This window comes from Nyctereutes procyonoides, unplaced genomic scaffold (genome assembly GCF_905146905.1).
Source record: "Nyctereutes procyonoides isolate TBG_1078 unplaced genomic scaffold, NYPRO_anot_genome, whole genome shotgun sequence".
Taxonomy (NCBI): domain Eukaryota; kingdom Metazoa; phylum Chordata; class Mammalia; order Carnivora; family Canidae; genus Nyctereutes; species Nyctereutes procyonoides.
The window spans coordinates 19,969,806-19,992,390 of NW_026575042.1; the positions used below are offsets into that span (position 1 = coordinate 19,969,806).

At 40.6% G+C, this 22,585-nt stretch overlaps 1 protein-coding gene across 18 annotated transcripts in view; it reads left to right on the forward strand.

The window, feature by feature from the left end:
- THRB (thyroid hormone receptor beta) overlaps positions 1 to 17,518 on the forward strand; it is a 377,890-nt gene extending 360,372 nt beyond the window's left edge. For all 18 annotated transcript variants that reach the window (XM_055321024.1, XM_055321023.1, XM_055321028.1 and 15 more), the window contains 3 exons: positions 1,365 to 1,511; positions 5,458 to 5,716; positions 12,651 to 17,518. In XM_055321024.1, coding sequence (XP_055176999.1) covers positions 1,365 to 1,511; positions 5,458 to 5,716; positions 12,651 to 12,892 — 648 coding nt within the window. In that variant the 3' untranslated portion in view covers positions 12,893 to 17,518. The remainder of the gene's footprint in view (positions 1 to 1,364; positions 1,512 to 5,457; positions 5,717 to 12,650) is intronic.
- The last annotated feature ends 5,067 nt before the right edge of the window (positions 17,519 to 22,585 follow it).

The window sequence follows — 22,585 nt, forward strand, 5'->3', positions numbered from 1 at the left end:
AGGTCTGGAGAGGGGGCTGAGAGTCTGCCTTTCTAACTAGTCCCCAGGTGACATCCAAGCGGCTACACCACCCTTTGAGTAGCAAGGCTATGGATTGTTCTTGGGCAAGTCAACCAGCAGAGAAGTGCCCCGGGGACACTGAATATTAGTAATACCGCCTGCCTGAAAGTTTGCCAAGTGTACACAGCTTAGTTCCTATGGGTGACCTAGAGGTCTTCCTCCTCAGCCGACTGAGACCTCCTCCACCTGGAGTCTGTAGGGCAGACAGGAACTTTGACCCCCAGCACCTGGGTCAAAAGCAAGAACAAATCCACAGGGTGCTACTTGCCAGTGATGTTGTTTTGGAGTGTTAGTGAGTGCTGATGCCCACAGCTAAGAAAGAATTCTTTGGTGCAAAAAGGTGATTTTATTTAAGCAGAGGGACAGGACCCATGGGTAGAAAGAGCTGCTGCACTGGGGTTGTGAGGAATGGCTGATTATAAACTTGGGAGTAGGGGGAGCTAAGGAAAAAGGGAGGCATCCACAAAGACTTTTATATACTAAAGAAGACCCTCAGGATACTGGAGGCCTGTCTATTATCAAACTAAGGTGTTTTTCCCCTCTAGCAAAGCACTAACATTAAGACTGGTCAGGACTTTTCTGGAGGACTGTCACACACATCCCACCCAGGAGCTGGGGAAGTGCGGGGTGGTTACGGCGTATCAGCTTGTGCTTTGTCTTCAGCTTTCCTCTGCTCCCTCATCAGAAGTCATCCCCATTGCACTCCTCCATCGTGGCCCACACACACCAGAACATGCAGGGCTCTGAAAATGCCACCCCAGAACCCCTAGCACTTAAATCACCTGGCATCCTTCATGCATTGAGAAGCAGAACCCACGTTCCTGTCCTTTCTCTCTGCCTCCCTCTTTCTCTCACTTGCTTTCCCTTTCTTTAATTCTACAGCACCAATTCTGTGAACATGATCACTGGGGGCTGTTAAAGCAATGGCCAAGACATATATCTTTGCTCAGAAAACTAAACTACATGAAAACTGCCTTGTCTGTTATGGAGCAAAGTGACAACAAGATATTGTACAGCATGTCAATTCAGAAGAGATTTTCTGCCACATGAAAACTATGATAAATAAAGATCTCTTCAGGTTATTCATTTAAATCTTTCTTGTGGGGATGCCTGGGTGGCTCAGCGGTTTAGAGCCACCTTCAGCTCAGGTTGTGATCCTGGAGACCCAGGATCGAGTCCCACGTTGAGCTCCCTGCATGGAGCCTGCTTCTCCCTCTGCCTGTGTCTCTGCCTCTCTCTCTCACGAATAAATACATAAAATATTTTTTAAAATAAAATAAATCTTTCTTGTTTCTCCTTCTTAGCCAGAAGATATTGGACAAGCACCAATAGTAAATGCCCCAGAAGGTGGAAAGGTTGACTTGGAAGCCTTCAGCCATTTTACAAAAATCATCACACCAGCAATTACCAGAGTGGTGGATTTTGCCAAAAAGTTGCCTATGTTTTGTGAGGTGAGGAAATTGTTTTTTCTTCTGCATTATTTTTCATTATAGTTCCATCAATTTCCAGGAATACTGGGTATTATTTATAATTTAATATTAATTAGTTGGGACTTATTCACATAAAGCAATGTCAGTACAAAACAAAAACTTGCACTGTTTCATCTTTATTTCCCTACCTTCTCTATTCAATCATCGTTTATTAGCTTGTCCACGTGAGGCTGAAGATCCTGTCTATTCACTGACCCCAGGTATAGGGAAGTATGACAGCAATAACTTCTGTTCATTTGGCACCTACAATGTCCCAGTTACCATGCTCAACTCTGCCCACATTAAATCCACTCCTTATAACATTTGCAGGATACCTGGAATTAAGCCCATTTTATAGATGGGGGATACTAAGATCAAAGAGATTAAGTTAACTTATCCAAACACAGGGCCATGGCTTGAGTCAAAGTCAATATGCTTTCCGCTACATATCCTAGCAGAACAGTTGTGTGGCTGTTTCCTCCTTTTGAGGCTTCTGAGATGTGTTGGCAGATTGCTCTCAAGAGGGGTTATACACTCTCACAGTTGTGCCAAGGGTGCTGGTTCCTCTGACTCTGGGTGTCATCTTTCTTTTTTGTTCACTGTGTCAAGTTTATTTTTCTGGACCTTTCTTTCTCTCTCTGGGGTGTGTCCCATGTCCCTCATCCTTGGTGTCTGAAGGAAAGCTCTATTGAGTATGCTACCCCTGCAATGCGAGCTGTACTATTAGTCATGTGTTCCCCTTTGAATACCAACAAAAGATTTCTTAGAAAATGTAAAACTTGTGTAAACTAACCACAGATATTTCAGTTTAAGAAGAAAGAAAAGCTATCTCCACCACCAATAACAAACACACCAAACACATATGGCCAGGACAAGGGTAAAGGGTCAACATAGAACCTTTCAAGCATGGATTGTGGCAAGTTTCTCTCTTCAAGTTTCCCTTAGAAGTTTAATCCTGCTTCAAAGTCATGATTCTGTCTCCTTTCCACCATCTCCAAATTGCAAAATAAAAGGGGGGGGGGCTACTTTTACAGCAGAGATGCATGTGTTTGTGGTATTTGTGACCTCTTGAGGACCTTTAGCCTTTCTTCCTCTCATTAGAGCCCCAAAGAGGGAAGTGACCGGTGTCGGTTCCTGAGCTGCCTATGGAGTGGGTTGGAAATCCCAGGTGGTTGCGAAAGCCAGAGCTTTCCTGCCAGAGGCAGTTTGGTGCATATGCTATTCAAATTGCACTCACATTAATTTTCTGCTAAGATCCATGCCAATCCACCAGCAAGATTGGTGGATACTCAGGGCTTCTAAAGATCTAAAGTCATTTCTGACAGAACTGCCAAAAATGCACATTAAGAATCACTTCTGGTGGGATCCCTGGGTGGCGCAGCGGTTTAGCGCCTGCCTTTGGCCCAGGGCGCGATCCTGGAGACCCAGGATCAAATCCCATGTCAGACTCCCGGTGGATGGAGCCTGCTTCTCCCTCTGCCTGTGTCTCTGCCTCTCTCTCTCTCTGTGTGTGTGTGTGTGTGTGACTATCATAAATAAATAAAAATTAAAAAAAAAAAAGAATCACTTCTGGGGGCTCAGTTAAGCATCTGCCTTCCCCGGGGTCTTGGGATCAAACCTTTGTCAGGCTCCCTTGCTCAATGAGGAGTCTGCTTTTCCATCTCCCTCTGCCCCTACCCCCACTCATGCTCTCTCCCACTCTCTCTCTCTGTCTCAAATAAATAAGTAAATTGTTTGTTTTTTTTTTTTTAAAAAAAAAAAAGACTCACTTTTGTCACTTTTGGAGTGCAGAGCACTGTCATCTTTGCCAATCAACCTGAGTGATGCTCTCCCAAAGAGACAGGAAGAGTCTGTGGGAGTGTCCCTGCCTCTGCCTGTCAGGCCCTTCGTGTAGTGCTCTCACAATGAAAGTATTGTGGTAGGTGACCAAGATCATTTGCCCACATGTTGAAACAAATCTCACCAGCATCCTACAAACCTTTCTAAAAGGGAAAGGCATCTGGCCTAGTTTTTAAACCATTGGTGATCCTTGACAAATACCCATTCAGCTTTTATTTAAATCTGAACCAAACAGTTTTAAAAAGAATTCCTCTACTTCATCTACAACCAGATTTGGCTACAAAGACAAGGTCTGCCCAAATTTCAGTCTTTGTGACAATTTAAAAAAATAAATAAATGCTTTGATCTGATTGGTAATTTCTCTCTGCTATTCCATGTCAGTGATTCTCAAGAGTAGGATCCCTGAAACAATAGCAGAAGCATACCCTGGGAACTTGGAGAATACAGAAACTCAGAGAGTAGGACCAGCAATATGATTCACAAGCCCTCAGGTGATCCTCATGAGGCTGAATATTCCCTGTTCCCTATAGGCATTCAAGCCAGCCTCCACCTAATTGGGTCAATTCTCCATCTTACTGGTGATGGATACATCTAAGCTCGGGGTTTCCTATTTCCTACGATGATCTTGGGCCAGAAATCCAAGGATATAATCAAGGAATACAAATTAGAACCTAAATAAAAGCAAATCACGGTGATTTTTTTTTCTTTAATGAATGGAAGGAGAGAATTCCCATGTATATATTCCAGAACCAAATATGAAATGACTTTTATTCTGTAGAAAAAGCTAAATAATTTGAGATTAAATGGTAAGGTGGCTAGGTCGAGTTAGCAAAAAAATATGAAATACCTAGCATTTTAAATGTAATTAAGTATATTACCTTCACTTTTATGTAACAACCAAAATTGAACTAGGTGAGTCTTGCCAAGAGTACTGCCCCAAAATAATTTGTACCTGATTTAATGAAAAGATAATAATTATGTATAATTTACATATTCATTGTTTATGGAAACCTAGTCATATCCTCAGTACTTCAAAAGAGTGTATTCTCTTCTCTTTGCATTGGATTCTGAAAGATCTAGCTTCAAATCCTAGCCTCACCCACAAAACTCTCATGTGACCCCTTAGCATGTTACTCAACCTCTCAGTGCCTGGATTTCCACTTCTGTAAATGAAATTGGAATTAGAATATTTACTTCACTGTATTGCTGTGAAGGTTAAGTAAGGTGACACACGTAAAATCGTAGCACAATGCCCAATTCATCAAAAATATCCATTAACTAATAGCCTTTCAAACTATTTTGATAATGGCTTTTAATTAAACATTCTCTCCCGCCAGAAGGTAAAACTCTGATTTTTTTTGTTATTTTGCTAACAAAGTACTTTTTTTAAGTTTATTATAAATATTATCACATTATCACAAATCCAAATTAACAAAGCAACCAAGGATGCTTAAAACGAGATTATAGCACTGGCAGAGAAATCCAGTGTGTGGAGTAATTCTGGTGCCTGAAGTCCTGAGAACATAACCCTAGGAGCCAGGAGGTTTGAATTCTAGTCTCACCTCTGCCTCTAACTCACTGGGTGACCTGGGCCAATGCTTTTACATCTCTGGATCTCTAGGGCAACACTCTTCTACCAGCGACCTTTTCCTTTTGTGGCTTTTGAGAGACCCAAGAAGCAAACTTGCTTCAAAAATCAAAGAGAAGCAGAATTGCCAGCCACTGTGAGAAATGTGGTAAGCTTAACATAAACCACGTTCTCAAGCAGCGATCAGTTGGTGTTATTATACAAACCCCCAGAGTAAGGGATTAGTAACACAATCTCACACAGGACTGCAATCCTAGTTGGAGATCTATATCCATCATAAAAGAAAGGCAGAGTACTGACATTAAAATCAGTGACCAGCTTGGAGTATGAAAAATGGTTGTTGAGAGTCTACAGCTGAGTAGGAAGGGAAAGCCAGAGGCCCAAAGAGTGCAGGACCGATGTTAATCACAGGATGTGGTCCCTGTTGCTATTAAGATACTGCATGTTATTCATCACTGACATCTGTGCACTTGTTCATATCAATGGGCTGGTTTTTTTCAGCTGCCATGTGAAGACCAGATAATCCTCCTCAAAGGCTGCTGCATGGAGATCATGTCCCTTCGAGCTGCTGTGCGCTATGACCCAGAAAGCGAGACTTTAACCTTGAATGGGGAAATGGCAGTGACGCGGGGCCAGCTGAAGAACGGGGGTCTTGGGGTGGTGTCAGATGCCATCTTTGACCTGGGCATGTCACTGTCTTCTTTCAACCTGGATGACACTGAAGTAGCCCTTCTTCAGGCTGTCCTGCTGATGTCTTCAGGTGAGTACTCCCAGACACATTACTGGGAGACCAAAGAGCTTTTGCTTGTCTGATGCTAATTCAAATCACTTGATGAGTTCCTGATCCCTCCCCCACTGCCCCCCTTTAGCTTCAGAATCATAGCTCACTCTCCTTCAGCAAGCAATTGGGGGTTTGCCAATGACCTGGCAACTGAAGGGGGGTGTCAGGTATCTGATGCTTCCTGCACTCCTCCAGCATAGTAGGAAGGACCCAAAGGAGCCATTTTAAAGACTCTATGAAATGGTCTACCTTCAATGGACACTACCCAGCCTGACTTACCGTCATTGGCCAACTTCACCCTCTTCTGGTTTTATGTACCCAGGATATGGGTTTGAGTGACCACACCACTCTGTGTTAAGTTCTGGTTGAGGAAATCATGAGGAAAAGCTAAAATTTGTTTATGGCTTAGCTACAACTTAAGTTTCAGGTTTTTATTGCTATCTAGCACACCACTCCAAAATTTAGTGGCTTAAAGCATCCCCAGATGGTAGGGGTTGGGGCTGAGACATCAAACACAGCTTCAGGCCTCTCTCCATGCAGCCTCTCCTCTGGATGGCTAGTGGCACTCTTACATGGCTGGTGGATTCCAAGAAGGAGAATTCGAAGCACACTTTGCAGATGTCTTAAGGCCCAGGTTTGAGTCATATAGCATCACTTCTGCCACATACTATTGGTCCAAAAAAGCCCCAGCACCAGCCCAGAGTCAAGAGCCCACCTCTAGATGGGAGGAATGGCAAAAAATTTACAGCCATCTTTAACCTACCCTGAGCTCATTATCAGGGCTCCAGACTCCTTCAGTGAAAAATAAATAATTCTGACACTTCTCTCTTCAGAGATCATCTCATAAATAAGAAATGCAAAATATGTCAGATCCTTTAAGGAAAGCTAGTCTTTAAATAGAAGGTAAGTGGGGCACCTGGGTGGTTCAGTAGGTTGAGCGGCTGACTCTGTTTTAGCTCAGGTCATCATCTCAGGGTCCTGGGATCAAGCTCCACATCCAGCTCCCCATTCAGTGGGGAGTCTGCTTGTCTCCTTCTCCCCCCACATGCACACACACACACTCTCAAATAAATAAATAAATTTTTTAAAAATTATAAATAGGTAGTTTCAAAGGCCACCTGTGCCTTTACAGAGCACCCTCAGTTTAGCTGTGCCTCAGCACTTGTCACTCTGCACTATAGTTGTCAGCTTACCTTATCCGCCTCTACCTCTGGATTGTTTATTTTTGAGGACAGAAATGTGTCTAGTTGTACACCTACTGCTTAGGCCAGTGTTTAGTAGAATTTGAAATGTTTATTGGATCAATGACTAAATAGATGGATAAATTATTGGTCATAAGTACAATGAAAATCCTTTATAGAGTTCGTGCTTCCTGGTTCACTCAGTAGAATTCCTTCTTTTTTTTTTTTTTTTTAAGCTCATCTTGAAATGTATTTGCTACAGAACATTTAGGTATGGCAGACTTATAAAAAATTATTTTTATTATGAAAAATCTAAAACATAAACATAAGCAGATAAAATAGCATAAGGAACCCTGTTGTATGCTGTGGCGGACAAGCCTTAGGAGGCCTCCCATGTTCCCCACCTTCAGATGTTTATACCTTTGTACAATCCCCTCCTGCTGAGTGTGTGCAGAACCAGTAACTTGCTTCAGTAGAATACGATGAATTCAATGCCACCTCCTTGTGATTAGGTTACATTATGTTATATAAGATTCCCTTTTGGGGCACCTGGGTGGCTCAGTGGTTGAGCATCTGCCTTCAGCTCAGGTTGTGATCCCAGAGTCCTGGGATCAAGTCCCACATCAGGCCCCACAGGAAGCCTGCTTCTCCCTCTGCCTATGTTTCTGCCTCTCTCTTTGCATTTCTCTCATGAATAAATACATAAAATTAAAAAAAAAAAAAAAACTCCCTCTTGCTAACAGACTTGCTCCAGAAACTCCCCTTGCTGGCTGGCTGGCTGGCTGGCTGAAGTAAGCAGCCATGTCGGGAAAGCTCACCTGATAGGGACCTGAATGTGGCCTCTCAGAGCTGAGGGTGGTTTCCAGTCAACAACCAGTGAGAAACCAGGGTCCTCGGTCCTTCAGGAGAATTATTTTTAAAGAAATAGAGTGAATAGCTTAAATAAGAATTCCCTATGTGACCTTGAGTCAACCCCTTATCTTCTCTGGGTTTCAGTCTTTTAAAATAAAAAAATTTAACTCAATAAGTGGGAATTCTATTCCTGGAGGAGGGATTCAAGGTAATTTTTAGCAGAAATCATAGCGCTACAAAGACAATTTTTATTTATTTATTTATTTGTTTGTTTATTTATTTATTTTTACAAAGACAATTTTAAATAACATTGAACCAGCTAGTGAGCTGTATCTCTTAGAATGTTCTTCCAGTTGTACCTCCTTCTGAATAAAGCAAGGAGAGAGATCGATTTTGGAACCAGCCTATTCTGAACGCCTCGCTAAACTTACTGACCTCTCTGTTGAACAGACAGGATGGGTATCAGGCACAGTCTTCAGCAGGACTCCTGAGCTAAAGTTTAATAAGGGTTTTTGTCTCGCACCCATTTTGGCAGTTATCTTCCATGGGCGGCACATGGATTTCTATTTCCTGAATAATGTTTCCTCCATAGTGAGTTAATTTTAACAGATTGTTAGGCAAATAATCTCAGTAAGGTAAATAAAGGGAGTATTTGGACAAGGCAAGGGTTGTGATTATGATACCAAACCTCTCAGATATTTACCTGGATGATTCTTCCTCCATCCTCGATTCTGATGACACTGTCACTGCCTGGTAACCGCGTGGCATACCTAAAACCTTTTAAAAATCTTCTCCGCCCTAATGACCTGGGCACTTTTCCTTCATACTACCAGGACCAGAAAACTATTACCAGACACTTTACAGTTGGCACGTGATAGCTACGTATCCATATTCCGGGGCTCCAGCCCTTCTCAGCCTTGCCCTCTACGCCCTGTTGTTCTGTGTGGCATCGGTTACACAGTATCCTCCGCCTCCTCTTCAAAGCCTTTTCCAGGAGCTGCTCCCACTAAGTTCTTTGGTCCTGCAGTGATGAGTGGAGAGCTAAAATGGAACTGATCAGAAGGACAGATCTTTAAGAAATTCTGTCTCCAGGAGTTAAAAACAGTCCTTGACCTTTAAAATATTTCTTCATAAACATGCTTAGTGCCACTTGAACATGATGAAATGCCCTTTCATTTTCTCTGTGTCATTTATATGACCACCTTATCTTTATCTCTCATCAAAGGACAGAATTTTGAGGCCACGAAACCCAGGTTATTTTTTTTCCCCTGTGAAGGAGAACATCCAGAGCAGTATTATGTTGATTTTCTATTTGGATCAAAAGGAAAAGGATCCTGTGGAGAATTCTTCCGGCATTCTCAAAGACAGAAGACAAGGGTGAGGGAGAGAGGGATTGAGGAGATCCATAGAGCAGCAGCATCAAATACAAAGGAAAACACAAAATAAAAATGCACAAATGACAATTCAAGCCAAATAGGGGATGCTGAAAGCCCGTATCGTTTGCTTAAACTCAGAAGAGCGGATTGAGACACTACTGGTGAGCCTTCCTTATAGATTAAGCAGAACTCTGTTTTGATTTTTACTAATACAGATACTTCAATACCTGGACACTTAAAAGTGTGAACTTATTTGATCAGAGCCACAAAGAGCAAACAGAGGAGTATTGGGCAGTGGGGTGGTAGAGCTCCCTGGAGCTATGTGAGGAATCCAGCCAGGTTTATAATTTTTTTTCAATTGAGCATAATTGACATATAAAGTTGTAATCATTTCAGATGTACAACATAATGATTTGATATTTGTATGTATTGCAAAATGATCACCACAGTAAGTCTAGATAACATCTGTCCCATATATAGTTACAAAATTTTTTTCTTGTGATGAAGACTTTCAAGATCTACTCTACTGGCAACTTTCAAATATGCAATAGAGTATCATGAACTATAGTCACCATATTGTATATTACATTTCCAATACTTTTTAAATCTAATTACTGGAAGTTTGTTTGTACCTTTACACACCCTTCACTCAATAAGCCCACCGCAGACCACAGCCTCTGGCAACCACTTGTTCTCTGTTTCTATGAGCTTGCTTTTATTTCTTTCTTTCTTTGTTTTTGGATTTCACGTATTAGTAAAATGATATAGTATTTGTCTTTCTCTGACTTATTTGCCTTAGTATGATGTCCTCAAGGTCCATCAATGTCGTTGTAAATGGCAAGACTTCATTTTTATGGCTCAGTAGTATTCCACTCTATGTGTATACCATATCTTCTTTATCCATTTGTCCATGGGTGGACACTTAGGTTGTTTCCATATCTTGGCTATTGTAAATAATGCTACAATTAACATGGGATCCATAATATATCTTTTCAAGTTTTTGTTTTCTTGGATAAATACTCAGTAATGGAATTACTGGATCATATGGTAATTCTATTTTTAATTTTTTGAGGAACCTCCATACTATTTTCCATTGTGGCTACACAAATTTGCGTTTCTAGCAATAGTGTACAAGGATTCCCTTTTCTCCACATCCTTGCCAACACTTATCTCTTGCTGTTTTTGATAAAGAGCCATTCTAACAGGTGTAACATGATATTTCATGGTGGTTTTGATTTGCATTTCCCTGATGATTGGTGAATTGGACATCTTTACATGTGTCCGTTGGCCATGTGCATGTCTTCTTTGGGAAAATATCTGCAGAACCTCTGCTCAGTTGTTAATGAATTGTAGGATTTCTTGCTATTGAGTTCTATGAGTCCATTTTATATTGTGGATATTAACCCCTTATCCGATATATGATTTGCAAATATTTTCTCCCATTCCATAGGTTTCCTGTTCATTTTTTGATGGTTTCCTGTGCTGTGCAGAAACTTTTTCAATTGATGTAGTCCCACTTTATTTTTGCTTTTGTTGCCTTTGCTTTTGGAGTCAGAGCCACAAAAATCATCACCAAGATTAATGTGAAGGAGCTTACTACCTAAATTTTCTTTCAGGAGTTTTATGATTTTAGGTCTTACATTTAAGTCTTTAATCTGTTCTGAGTTAATTTTTCTGTATGGTGTAAGATAGGGGTCTAGTTTCATTCTTTTGCATGTGGCTGTCCAATCTTCCCATCATCATTTACTGAAGAGACTGTCCCTTCCTCATTGTATTCTTGGTTCCTTTGTCATAAGTTAATTGACCATATATGCATGAGTATATTTCTGGGCTATCTATTCTGTTCCTTTGACCTTTGTGTCTGTTTCTATACCAATACCATACTGTTTTGATTACTATGGCTTTGTAATAGAGTTTGAAATCAGAGAGCATGATGCCTTCAGCTTTGTTCTTCTTTCTCAAGATTGCTTTGGTTATTCAGGTTCTTTTGTGTTTCCATACAAATTTTAGGATTGTTTTTCCTATTTCTGCAGAAAATGCCATTGAAATTTTGATAGGGATTGCATGGAATCTGTTGACTGCTTTTGGTAGAATGGATATTTTAATGATATTAATTCTTCCAATTCATGAGTACAGAGAGTATCTTTTCATTTATTTGTGTCTCCTTCAGCTTCTTCTATCAATGTCTTATGTTTTCAATGTATAGATCTTTTCCTTCCTTAAATTTATTCTTAGGTATTTTATTCTTTTTGATGCTATTGTAAATGGGATTGTGTTTCTTCATTTCTCTTTCTGATAATTCATTATTAATATATAGAAATGAAACAGATTTTTGTATACTGAATTTGTATCCTATAACATTTCTGAAATCATTTCTTAATTCTAACAGTTTTTTTGGAAAAGTCTTGGTTTTCTATATATAATATCATGTCATCTGCAAATAGTGGCAGTTTCGCTTTTTCATTTCCAATTTGGATGCCTTCTATCTCTTTTTCTTGCTTAATTGCTCTGACTAGAACTTGTAGTACCATGTGGAATAAAGTACTGAGGATAGGAATCCTTGTCTTATTCCTGATCTTAGAGGAAAACCTCTAGGCTTTCACCACTGAATATGATGCTAGCTGTGGGCTTGTCATATATGGCCTTTATTATGTTGAGGTACACTCCCCTGTACCCACTTTCATATTCCACGTGTTTGCATCCTGCATCTTCCCCAGTCATCTAGCCTTCTCATGACATGCCTTTATCATTTTTGTGAAATTGCCTTGAGTCCCTTTCTACATATTTTGGGAAGGCCAGCAGTCCAGGCAAGGCTTATTAAGATTTCTTGGTCATTACATGGTCATGGTCTTATCTAGCTCCAACTTCCCACAGTGATTCTCTCCTTCTCTGCACAGGGTGATACTAGCATGGTTCACATCTCTTCTTTTCATTTAATTCCCCAAAACACACCAATGGAAGGCAGCTACAGGTAGCAGTTTTATTACATGTACAAGGGAAGGGAAGGAGTGGTTCCTTACAGCCTGGTAAACAACTAAAATTGGATATTGTGCTTCTTTATCTTCATGAAAATTTCTTATTGTGTGACACTCCTCACTTGGCATTCAGGCCTCCTGCAATGTTTTCAATCTCTTCTCACATCTCCCCTTCTCTGCATGTCCATGCCTGTCTTTACCTCTCAGCCAGGCAGCTAGGGGCAACTCAAAATCTTCCCCTTGTTATGCATGGTATTTTGACTCTCATGGTGGGGCTTCTCCTGCACCTTAAGAGAGAGGCATCACCAATCCCAGGTGATTTGTCTAACCTGGAGACTTTTACCTAAACAAAGCATTGACTCCTTTTATTTTAATTGTGACACTTCCCTGTGCTCCAGAGTTCGTTTCATATCTACACTCATTCCTAGGAGTTGATCTGCCCACTTCACATTAAATGGCTTGAACTGGACAAGTCAAAGCTTCTCCTTTCCACTTTTGAATAACATTCATCTTTGTTCTTCCCCCTCAGACCGCCCAGGGCTCGCCTGCGTTGAAAGAATAGAAAAATACCAAGATAGTTTCCTACTGGCCTTTGAACACTATATCAATTATCGGAAACATCATGTGACACACTTTTGGCCAAAACTCCTGATGAAGGTGACAGACCTGCGGATGATTGGAGCCTGCCATGCCAGCCGCTTCCTGCACATGAAGGTGGAATGCCCCACCGAACTCTTTCCCCCATTGTTTTTGGAAGTGTTCGAGGATTAGACTGATTGACTTCATTCTCATAATTCCTACAGCACTACTGGGTGTCATTTCATTCCATTGCCTAGCTCTTCTTTGTTTGTTCCTTTGTTTCTTTGTGTTGGGAGGGACTGTTTGGGGGTAAAGGGAGGTAGTCCTTAGCATAGACATGGATGAAATTGCCCCTTGAATGCGGGTACTTGTAACTATTGCATTTTGTTCTCCAGTCCTTTGATGTGAATGCTTTGAAGGTTTTACAGTTGTGGAGGTGGGGTGGGGACAATCATTAATTCACCAGCACCAACCATCACCAGCTCCCATCTGTCCCTGGTCAGAGACTCAAACAAGCAAAATGGCACAGCAGAAGACTAATGAAGCCTTAAAGCCAAGATTAATATGGTCATCCTGATCCAGTCCTGATTTTTGCAGGGCTCAAATTAGCGTGGCGCAGATGACCTTTTTGGTTAGATGTGGCTTTCAGCTTTCTAGGGAAAGGTCTGAACTGATTTTTATCTATTCAAGAGCATGCTGTTTTCAGCACTCTTCATTCTCTCCTGGCAGCATAACTTGGAATGTATAGGAACATTTCTTCCTGAAAAATCAACTATCCTTTCACTCTAATTTTTATAATCCTATGATTTCATTCAAGTTATACAAGAGTGTGACTCTCAAAGATGTGCAGGTATTTGACTGACTGAGGGAAATAATTCTCCTCAGTAAGCCCAAAGAAATTCAAAAGCTTCACTAATGGCAGTGACTCGACAGTTTCCAAAAATCCACATGGCATTACCTCAGAGTAGGAAGGCTTCTTCACAATTTAGGCTCAGAGAAAATTTCCACCAAAATCAAACCAATTTGCAGAGCGTTGTCACTTTTCAATGACATCTGATCTGTCATCTCCCAAACTCCTGAAGTTATTTAATCCTGATTGCATCTTTGCTGAGCTGACAACAGATCTCCCTACGGATTAAATCTTCTAATCAAGGAGAGATAACAAGCAGAAATTTGAGTCTTGTTCTGGAGGAATTTTGAGGAGAGATCAGTGCAGTACATTCTGAGTTGAAGAAGGTGCAGTGTTCTGAGAGTCTCTTCGTGTGCTCATGGTTCCTTTTGGTCTTAGATCCTCAAGGTCTTTGCTCTACAAACAGATGTTTCCTAGTCCCCTTTTCCCTCTGACTCTCAGGCTTGACTATCACTGAGCAAACCGGGTCTGGCCACTGACCCTCTAGGTCCCTCTGAGAGCATTGCCCTGACAGATATTTCACAGAAAAAACCTGCAGACCATGTACACAAACATTCACCTTCTTTGCCTCACCCTCCTCCCTGATGACAAAGGCTGTAGTAGCTCATGCCCAGAAAACCCATGGTGACCCCTGATCATTTCAACTCCAGAAAATGGGCCAAGATGGTACCCATGCAATTGAATGTATCTTGTTCTTCACTGGTGTGGTAAACATAAACTATTCTTTGACTTGCCTTGAACTGCCTTATCCTGGAAACATTGGGGAAAATAAGCCATATCCATGAGATTTAACTAAAAACAAAGGAATGCAAGTCACCGTGAAAACCTAGTGAATTAATTCTTTTTTAACTTGCCCAGAAGTCAGGGTGCCTGAGTTCTACTTTGCGCTCTGTCAGCTGGTAGATCTGTGACCTTGAGTCTTGGTTTTCTCACCTAGGGAAAAGTCATGAACTTTAAAATCCTTCCCACCCTTAATATTGTACTAATTTCAGGGGGGAAATCTGTTCCTATTTGATGGTTCCTTTCATATTCAAATTTCTAGCTTGATTAGATAGAAATTATGGCCCTCTTAACAATTAGGGAAAGCATACTTGGTATTGAGTCAAAACAAGAATTTGACACAGTACTCATCAATTATGTAAGGAAAGGCAGAATGGCCTTGGAAAAAGAAGAGGAACAGCACTGAAAAACCTAAGTGTGATTGGGAATAATCTAGAAGGAAAAAAATATGTTTAATATGCAAAAGTGATTATCCTGGCTTCTGAGGAACAGGAAACAAGAATATCGCTATGGAACTAGCTAAGCAAAGAAAGAAAGTAGGGGAAGAGATTAAGATTATGAACATGAAGTTCATGGGCAGATTACCTGCTTTGACTTATCTACAGACGGTTGGTTTTGTTTTGTTTTCTCTAAGGCAGCCTCTAGCCAGTCTCCTGAAGTCCTTGCTTTGTTAGCAACTTAGCTCGCTCTGTTGACTCTCCTTGGAGAAGTACTCTTTGAAACACAGTACCTCTCCAGGGTAACTCTAAGAAGCTCCGTGCGTTGAGAGGCAACTCTTCTCTCAGAAGGGGAGAGGAAGGCAAGCAAGTGGGGTCCTGGAGGTTTCACAGACCTGCTGGGTATCAAGCCTTCCCAGGGGAAAGTTTCCTCGATTCATGTCACAGAGATTCCCTAGAACATGAGACACACCCAGATTCAAATAGAAGTAGAGTCTGATCTGAGGCTAAATCTGAATCCTTTGGGGATTAACCATAACTGGGCATTGGCCAAATGGTACAGTATATCTACAGTAATCCAGCCAACCCCAAGGACATTTCGGTTTGAGCCTAGGATCCTTAAATGATTGCCTTAACCAGGCAAACTGCTAATCTAAAACTCTTGTAGGCTGAATGCTTTATGCTGAGTAGGACACTCCTTAAAGTACTTCAGTTTGAAAGGAAAGGCTGTAAGGACTCAAAGGATCATGACCCTGGGGCCGAAATGATTCATTTCTTCTGTAACTGGTTGAGGTATTTAATGAATCTCAAGACTCCATCTCATAAAACTCAATCAGGAGGGGTTTACTCTGGAATTTTTTAAACATTTTTTCTTATATTGTCCCACCTTTCAAATCAAGTGTGGACCTGATTGAAACCCTTCACAGAGGGGAGACATCCCAGTAAAGGAGAACACACCTGTACCACTGGGATTCTTATTTATAAATCACTTAACTTTGGGGGATGAGTGATTGGGGGGGGGGGTGTGCAAGTGTGTGCGTCTGTAATCCTCAAGTGTACTTTGCTCTTCAATTTAGTTGTGCAGTATTTCAAGAAATAGTGAAAACAGTAAGATCTTTTCTTCTTTATGATTCTGCTCAAAACACCACGTGCTGCCTCAGAGCTTTTTCTAGTCCCCATGAGCCCCAGTCCTCAATGACGTGCTTGCCGTGTTGATGCCTCGGCCCCGTGACACCCCCTCACCTGTGCCCCAAGTGACACCTGTTCCTTCTGCAGCGTGGCCGTCGGTCATCGGGACGGACCGCCGGGCTCCGCTCCAGCCACGCCATTCGCATTGCTCCCCTGTGGACAGTGCCCGAGTCTTGGCGCCTCCACAGCACTGAGCCCCCGAGAGACTCAGCCTCCGTGGAACTGCTGAGAACCCTCAAAGCATGTCATTGTCAGTGATCCATTTTTATTCTATGGAACTCTAACCTATTTGTGTCATATTGACCTTTTGATGCATGAGTCATAAATTATGAAATCGGTCTTATGGTTTTTGAAATGTAGCCAGCATTTGTAAGGCTAAACCTTTTTCACAAACTGAATTTAAGTGAATAACCAAGCGGCGGCTCTTCTCCTGAAGGAGAGGACTTATGGACATTTGAATCTCTTTGCCCTTTTCAACAGCTATGGCATCAGGTTCTAAGACAAGCTTGTAATTTTTCCTGTTATTTTAATAATATGGAAATATTAGCATAGTGTTTCTTTTGATAGTGATAGACTATAATCCATATTTAAATTTTATAGAGAAGAAATTTTATTGTACTGTGATGTAGATATTTATTATCCAGGTAAGGATTTGCCCGGTGTGTATTTTTTACAATTGAGACATTTTACTTTAATCTTTAAAAAAAAAAAAAAAGACATTAAACACACACACACAGAACAGACTGGGGGGAAAAAAGGTTTGGCCTTATTACAGAATTTTTACTGTGCTGTATAAATGTTTGCAAATGCAAAAAGTGTGCATTTCTAGTGTGTTTCCACATTAATTAATGCCGCCTTCAAGAGCAATATCGTGTAGGTAAAACGCTGTTTGTGGCTTTCCGTCGCACAGTTAAAGCTGACCCACCTTATGCACAAGACAATCAAATATAAATCTGTCCTCCTCAGGATGCAGACAATACTCATGTCAATTACGGAGCACAATGAAAGACAAAAGAAGACACTTTATTTAATTACACAGGTACTGTTGATACAGAAGAGAGAAGGGCATGACTGAGCTGATGTTACACCACTTCTTTGTTTTGGTTCTTCCTAATTGGCATTTTTCATTTGATTATAGAGCCGAGTTCTCTATGTTTTCTCCAGAGAAAACACATTTTCCCCCTCAAAATGTCTTCATGCCCTGAGAATCAGAAAAATACTGCAAAGTAGGAAAAGATTTACAGTCATTGGAAGATACATGTTTTGCAAACAGTGTTAAGTGATATTGCTAGGTTGGTAATATTTTTTTCAGCCTAAAACTCTGTTAAAATCTGTGATCAAATGTTTTAAACTATCCAAAAAAGAAAATTTGTATATTTGGGAAAAATGAATTTTTACATAGCTTTTGTATGCAAATATTAAATTGTAATTATGAATATAGTGGGCGTAGATAAACTCATAAGCTTCAATTCTAAAAAAGAAAAAAGAAAAGCTTATAACGGACATACTTGCCAGTCTCTTTCTTTAAATATTATTATTTTCTAAATAAGCACAGGTTTGCCTGCTCTTTTCACCTCAGCTGCTTCAAAGGGAGGGAAACTGGGATATAAGGGCATTTATTTCATAAGCATCTACTAGAATAAATACATTTCCTTAGGAGGAAGGTATAGAGGTAGCAGGGAGAAGTGATAGGCTGATGGGGGACTATATTCTCAGAAGGCGCCACAGAGGTGGGGTGAGGAGGGAAGAATTAAATTTCTGCAGCTCCAGGAGTATTCATCTTATCTCAAAATGTTCCAAAATATTATTCATGGAATTATACTCATCTCAGCTATCAATATGTATCTCTATGTCCATGACCCTACACATGTTAAATAGGACTCTTTCTGTGATGAGTAACAAAAAAGCTAAATCAAACTGGCTTGTGCATAAAGGGAATTTATTTACTGTAATATCTGAAAACTTCAGGAGTCAGGAATGGCTGAATCTGAGTGCTCAATCAGTATTTGTCAGGAGATACCCCTGTTCATGTTTTTGTGTAGATTTCCCTCTGTAGAACTATATTTTCTGTAGACATGCCCACAAGCCTTCTACCTTATGGTGCCCCCCCCCACCCCATCACCTCCCAGATTAGTCATAAAGCTCCAAACCAACTAAAAAGTGTTTCTTTTCCCCAGCAGTTCCAGTAAAAATCCTGGACTTAATCCTCATTGGCCCAATTCCAGTCACACGCCCTTTCCTGAGCCAATCACCGTGCTGCAGAGGACATATATACTAATTAGCTTAATCCTCTGATATCCTGGAAAAGGGGATGGGGGGGCTTTGTATAATCAGTCCTATCTAAACTACGGACTGACAGGTGATTCCCCAAAGGAAATTCTATGAATTCTATGTCTTGCTGCTAGAAAAAGTGGGGAGGAAGAACAGCAAGCAAAAGCAAGAAAATGTCCACACCAACAGCTAAGACTGAGAGGATGTCCATTTTCAGTAGAGCAGCGGAGTCTCCTTAATACGGAGGAAGCTCATCACAATTTGGCCAGGACATGAACCAAAAAAAAACTCTTTCTAAAGGAGATTGTCTGATTATATCCTACCTGGCTCATGAAGGAAGGCAGTCCAGGTAAGATGGAGCAAGCATTTATTATTTTCCTGGGCTAGATCAGGTCAGAATACTATTTCCTGCGCCCTCTTGCTCTCTCTTCAAATGACATGTACACTTTTATATTTGTCTCTTTTCTACATTATGTATCTTTCTCTCTTTTTTTTTTAAGATTTTATTTATTTATTTGAGAGCATAAGCAGAGGGAGAAGGGGCAGAGGGAGAAGCAGACTCCTCACCAAGCAGGGAGCCCGATGTGGGGCTCAATCCCAGGACCCATAATGTACCTTTCAACTCCATCCTAATTAACATATTTTCCTCTTTCAAAAAATTACTTTATTCCTTTTGTTTGGGAGAGTTTTAGCTAGGTACAGTTCTTAACCCCTTTTTACATAGGCAAAGCTAGTCCAAAATTAATGTGGTATCTAATAGTTTGATTCAGGCTATGGAGCTGGTGTGATCTCACAAACCTGGAGAATTCCAATAATCTTGAATGAAGAAAAAAACAGAATGAAGTTGCTTTGCTTCCCCGCCTCACAATGACAAATCACCGTGGCTTCATACTTAGCTACCCAGAGCATGTTAGCTTTGTAAATAAGTGGACCTGTCATTGGGTTCCTGTACACAAGATCTGACACATGCAATATGTTTGTTCAAACCAAAGCAAAAGTCAGTAAAGCTACTGAAATGTTGAGTGTTACGGATACCTTTCAAATGTGTGTCTCTGAGGATCCATGGGCTGGATAAAAATGCTCTATGTATTGAATCCATTTACACTATATACTGATGAAATCATCAATGAAGCCTGTGTTGGTAGGCATCATATGGATGTTATACTAAAAGGAGAAGAAAGCTGTGTTAGCCAGTTTTTGCATTGCTAGGTATGTGCTACCCAGAAAGCAAGGGTATGTGCTACCATACTATTAGGGAAAGTAGCCCCGCGAGAAACAAGAGTGGAGTAGAAAGAGCATGAGTCCGGGTAGGAAAGAGTATATACATGGGTGCATTGCTGAGCTGGTCATACCAAGCACAATAGGGTGCTCAGTCATGCAAGACTAATTTCTGAAGGGCCAGATGAACTATTGTATCTCAGGATAGTTCATCTGAGAGTGGAGAAATAAGAATTTATCTACTAATACTCATCTCTCATTATCAAAACTAAGGCTGACTCCCCTCTCCATCTACACGGTACATGCCTGGCCACAGAGCAGGTCCTGTGGTCTCATGCTTCAGGAGCAAAAAAAAGCAATCCCCCAGATGGGGAAAGTCAATGTTCACTTCCACAGTTGGGCAGAGCCCATCTAGACTGGGTGGCAGACCAGGTGGCAAATGGGGTGAAACAACTAGTCCTGGCCTTTTTGGAAAGAGCAATGGAGCTTAGAAGATCTTGCAATGATCTGACACAGGGGTCCCTCCAACCAACACGATCTTCTGATTATCTGGAGAAAGAGCATAGTAGTTCAAAGCTCCAAAGAAAATCATGAAGCTCAACCAATGAACCAAACCTATATTTCACTGTATCATGAATTTGTGTGTATAGGGGCTTTTAATTTAATGCAAAATGGTCATGTAAACTGTCCATCTGGCTATATTTTCTTGCAGTAGTTGAAAAAATACATAGACTGTTCTTTTCATTATACTTCTCAGTTTTTCTTATAGGTGGCTCATTTCAAGGGCAAATCTTTTTCTATATAAATATCTAGCTGAAAATTTTATAGGAGCCAATGGGTTTTTAAAATAATTTTTCATATACAATTTCGCTCTGGTGCAAGCATTTGTGGAAACCAAATCTATGAAAAATTAAGCCAGATGAGGTTGCAATGAATACTCTTCTTTCAAGACAGATGGATAATTTCCTCCTTTATTTTCTTTTAACTTTCTTGTTCATAACACTAATCACAATGAGGGAGGCAGATGCATATAGAGTAAACCCTCAAGATAGAGAATTTGAAAATCCTTGTGCCCACAGACCCCAATGGATACAGAGATTTGAAAAGCACTTGTTAGTTTTATCTTGAGTCCTAGAAAGATACTGCAGATATGTAGTTTTTATCACAGTTATCGCAGATATGTAGTTTCTCTGAATTCTAAGGATTTTATGAATTCTCCTGTGAGCATGTTTAGCCTTGAATAGAGCTTTTGGAATGTCTTTTCCATTCCCTAAAGTGAGAGCCAATTAGAATCTTTGTAACAATAAATCATATCAAAAGATACAGAACCCAAGACCACCCAGGATCATTCATTGGTAAGTAAGCTTCCTTGTGAGAATCCAATCGAACATTTCAGAAAATTCAGTTTCATTTTCTCCAGCACTTTGACAAAAGTACCACTCATCAGTTACTTGTCACTCAAGAGTCCCAGCAGCCATCCCAAAGGATGTATAGTTTGTGCTGTCCTCCAGACTTCTTCACTGTCACGCTGGAGTGTATAATAATGGCCCACCTTGTAGTGAACTCCTACTCTGTGCCAGGAAGCATACCAGGCCCTCTACATGACCTCTAATACTCCAACCAAACCTATTAGGTGTTAGTATCTTCATTTGACAATGGGGAAATGGATGCTCAGTGTGAATAAGCAACTTCTCCAACATCAAACAGCTGACAAGTGCCAAGGTGCCATAGAGTTCCAAGATCCATGTTCTTTTTACAACCTGCACTAAGACAGCACAAAGCTTTAGGCTCTGAAGGAAAAGGCATCACTGCTCTGGAAATATTCACCATCCTCCTCCCCAAAAGGCTCACCTGCTCTAATGAAAAAAACATGCATTCTGAAGAAAGGCTACCACCTCACCTCTCACTAGTTTGTATCTATTGCAAAACCACTTGCAGGTGTTGCAATATTAAAGAGTAATTTCTCTTTGCAGGACCTATTTATACCCTAGCTGGCTTGTTGATGTGTCAGTCTAACAACAGGACATTTTTGTTTTACTAAGCAATTTGGGGTGTGAGCAGTTAAGTTTGGGGAGAGCCATACTGCTCTGCATAACAAGAGGAAAAGAATTTATAGCAATAGAGTTTGAGGAAGGCAGGGGGAGGACAAGGAACCAAGTGACAGAAGCACTTAGGCTTCAAGATGTGACACCATGCCATAACTCCCTCAGCTTCAGATAATCAAATGAAAATTGGCAAATGTACAGTACAGGTGAATTTCTCATGGAAACAAATGAAAAGGGACACCAACATATCATGTTGATAGGAGCAGGAGAGCCCCAAAGCAAAGGGTATCTTGATAATATAATTATTCCACAATTCATAGAATTCTGAAGCTTGCTTTGTTTGGTTCCAAAAAATTGAGAGAAGAGTTTCTCAAAGCAATTTCATGTGGCTCTTCAGAGAGGGCTCTGGCTGACATCTGGGAGACACATTTGCACATGGGGATTTAAATTAGTAAACTGAAGGTCCTTGTGGAACTTTCCACAGGAAAGCAACAAGAACCTTTTTTACCCAACTTTTTTTTTTCTTAAAAAATTCTTTAAAAAAAATTTTTTTAAAGTAATCTCTACACCCAGTGTGAGGCTTGAATCCACAAGATCAAGTCACACATTCTTCTGACCAAGCCAGCCAGGTGCCCCTCTCTTACCCAACTTTCACTCTCACTTGCAATTAAAGGAAGACAGCAAACATCTTAAACAAAATATTAGCAACAAAACCCAGATATAGTCGAAATTTTTTTACAATATTTGCAATGTCTGAAACATCTAGAGGATTTGTATGAGGAATAAACAGCTAGGTTTTCCAAATCAACTAGGAAAAGACATGAAATTCAATAGAAAAATAGAATATTCACAGAATATTCACAAATGGTTGACAAATACATAGAGAGATGCCCTGCCCTCATTTGTAATCAGAAGTAGGAAAGCTGATGCCATTTCATATTCAAAAATTGGGCAGCCAGAAAATATCTAGTGTTAACAAGAATATAAGAAGATGAGCACGTCGTCTTCTACTAATAAGAGTGTAAACCGGCCCACT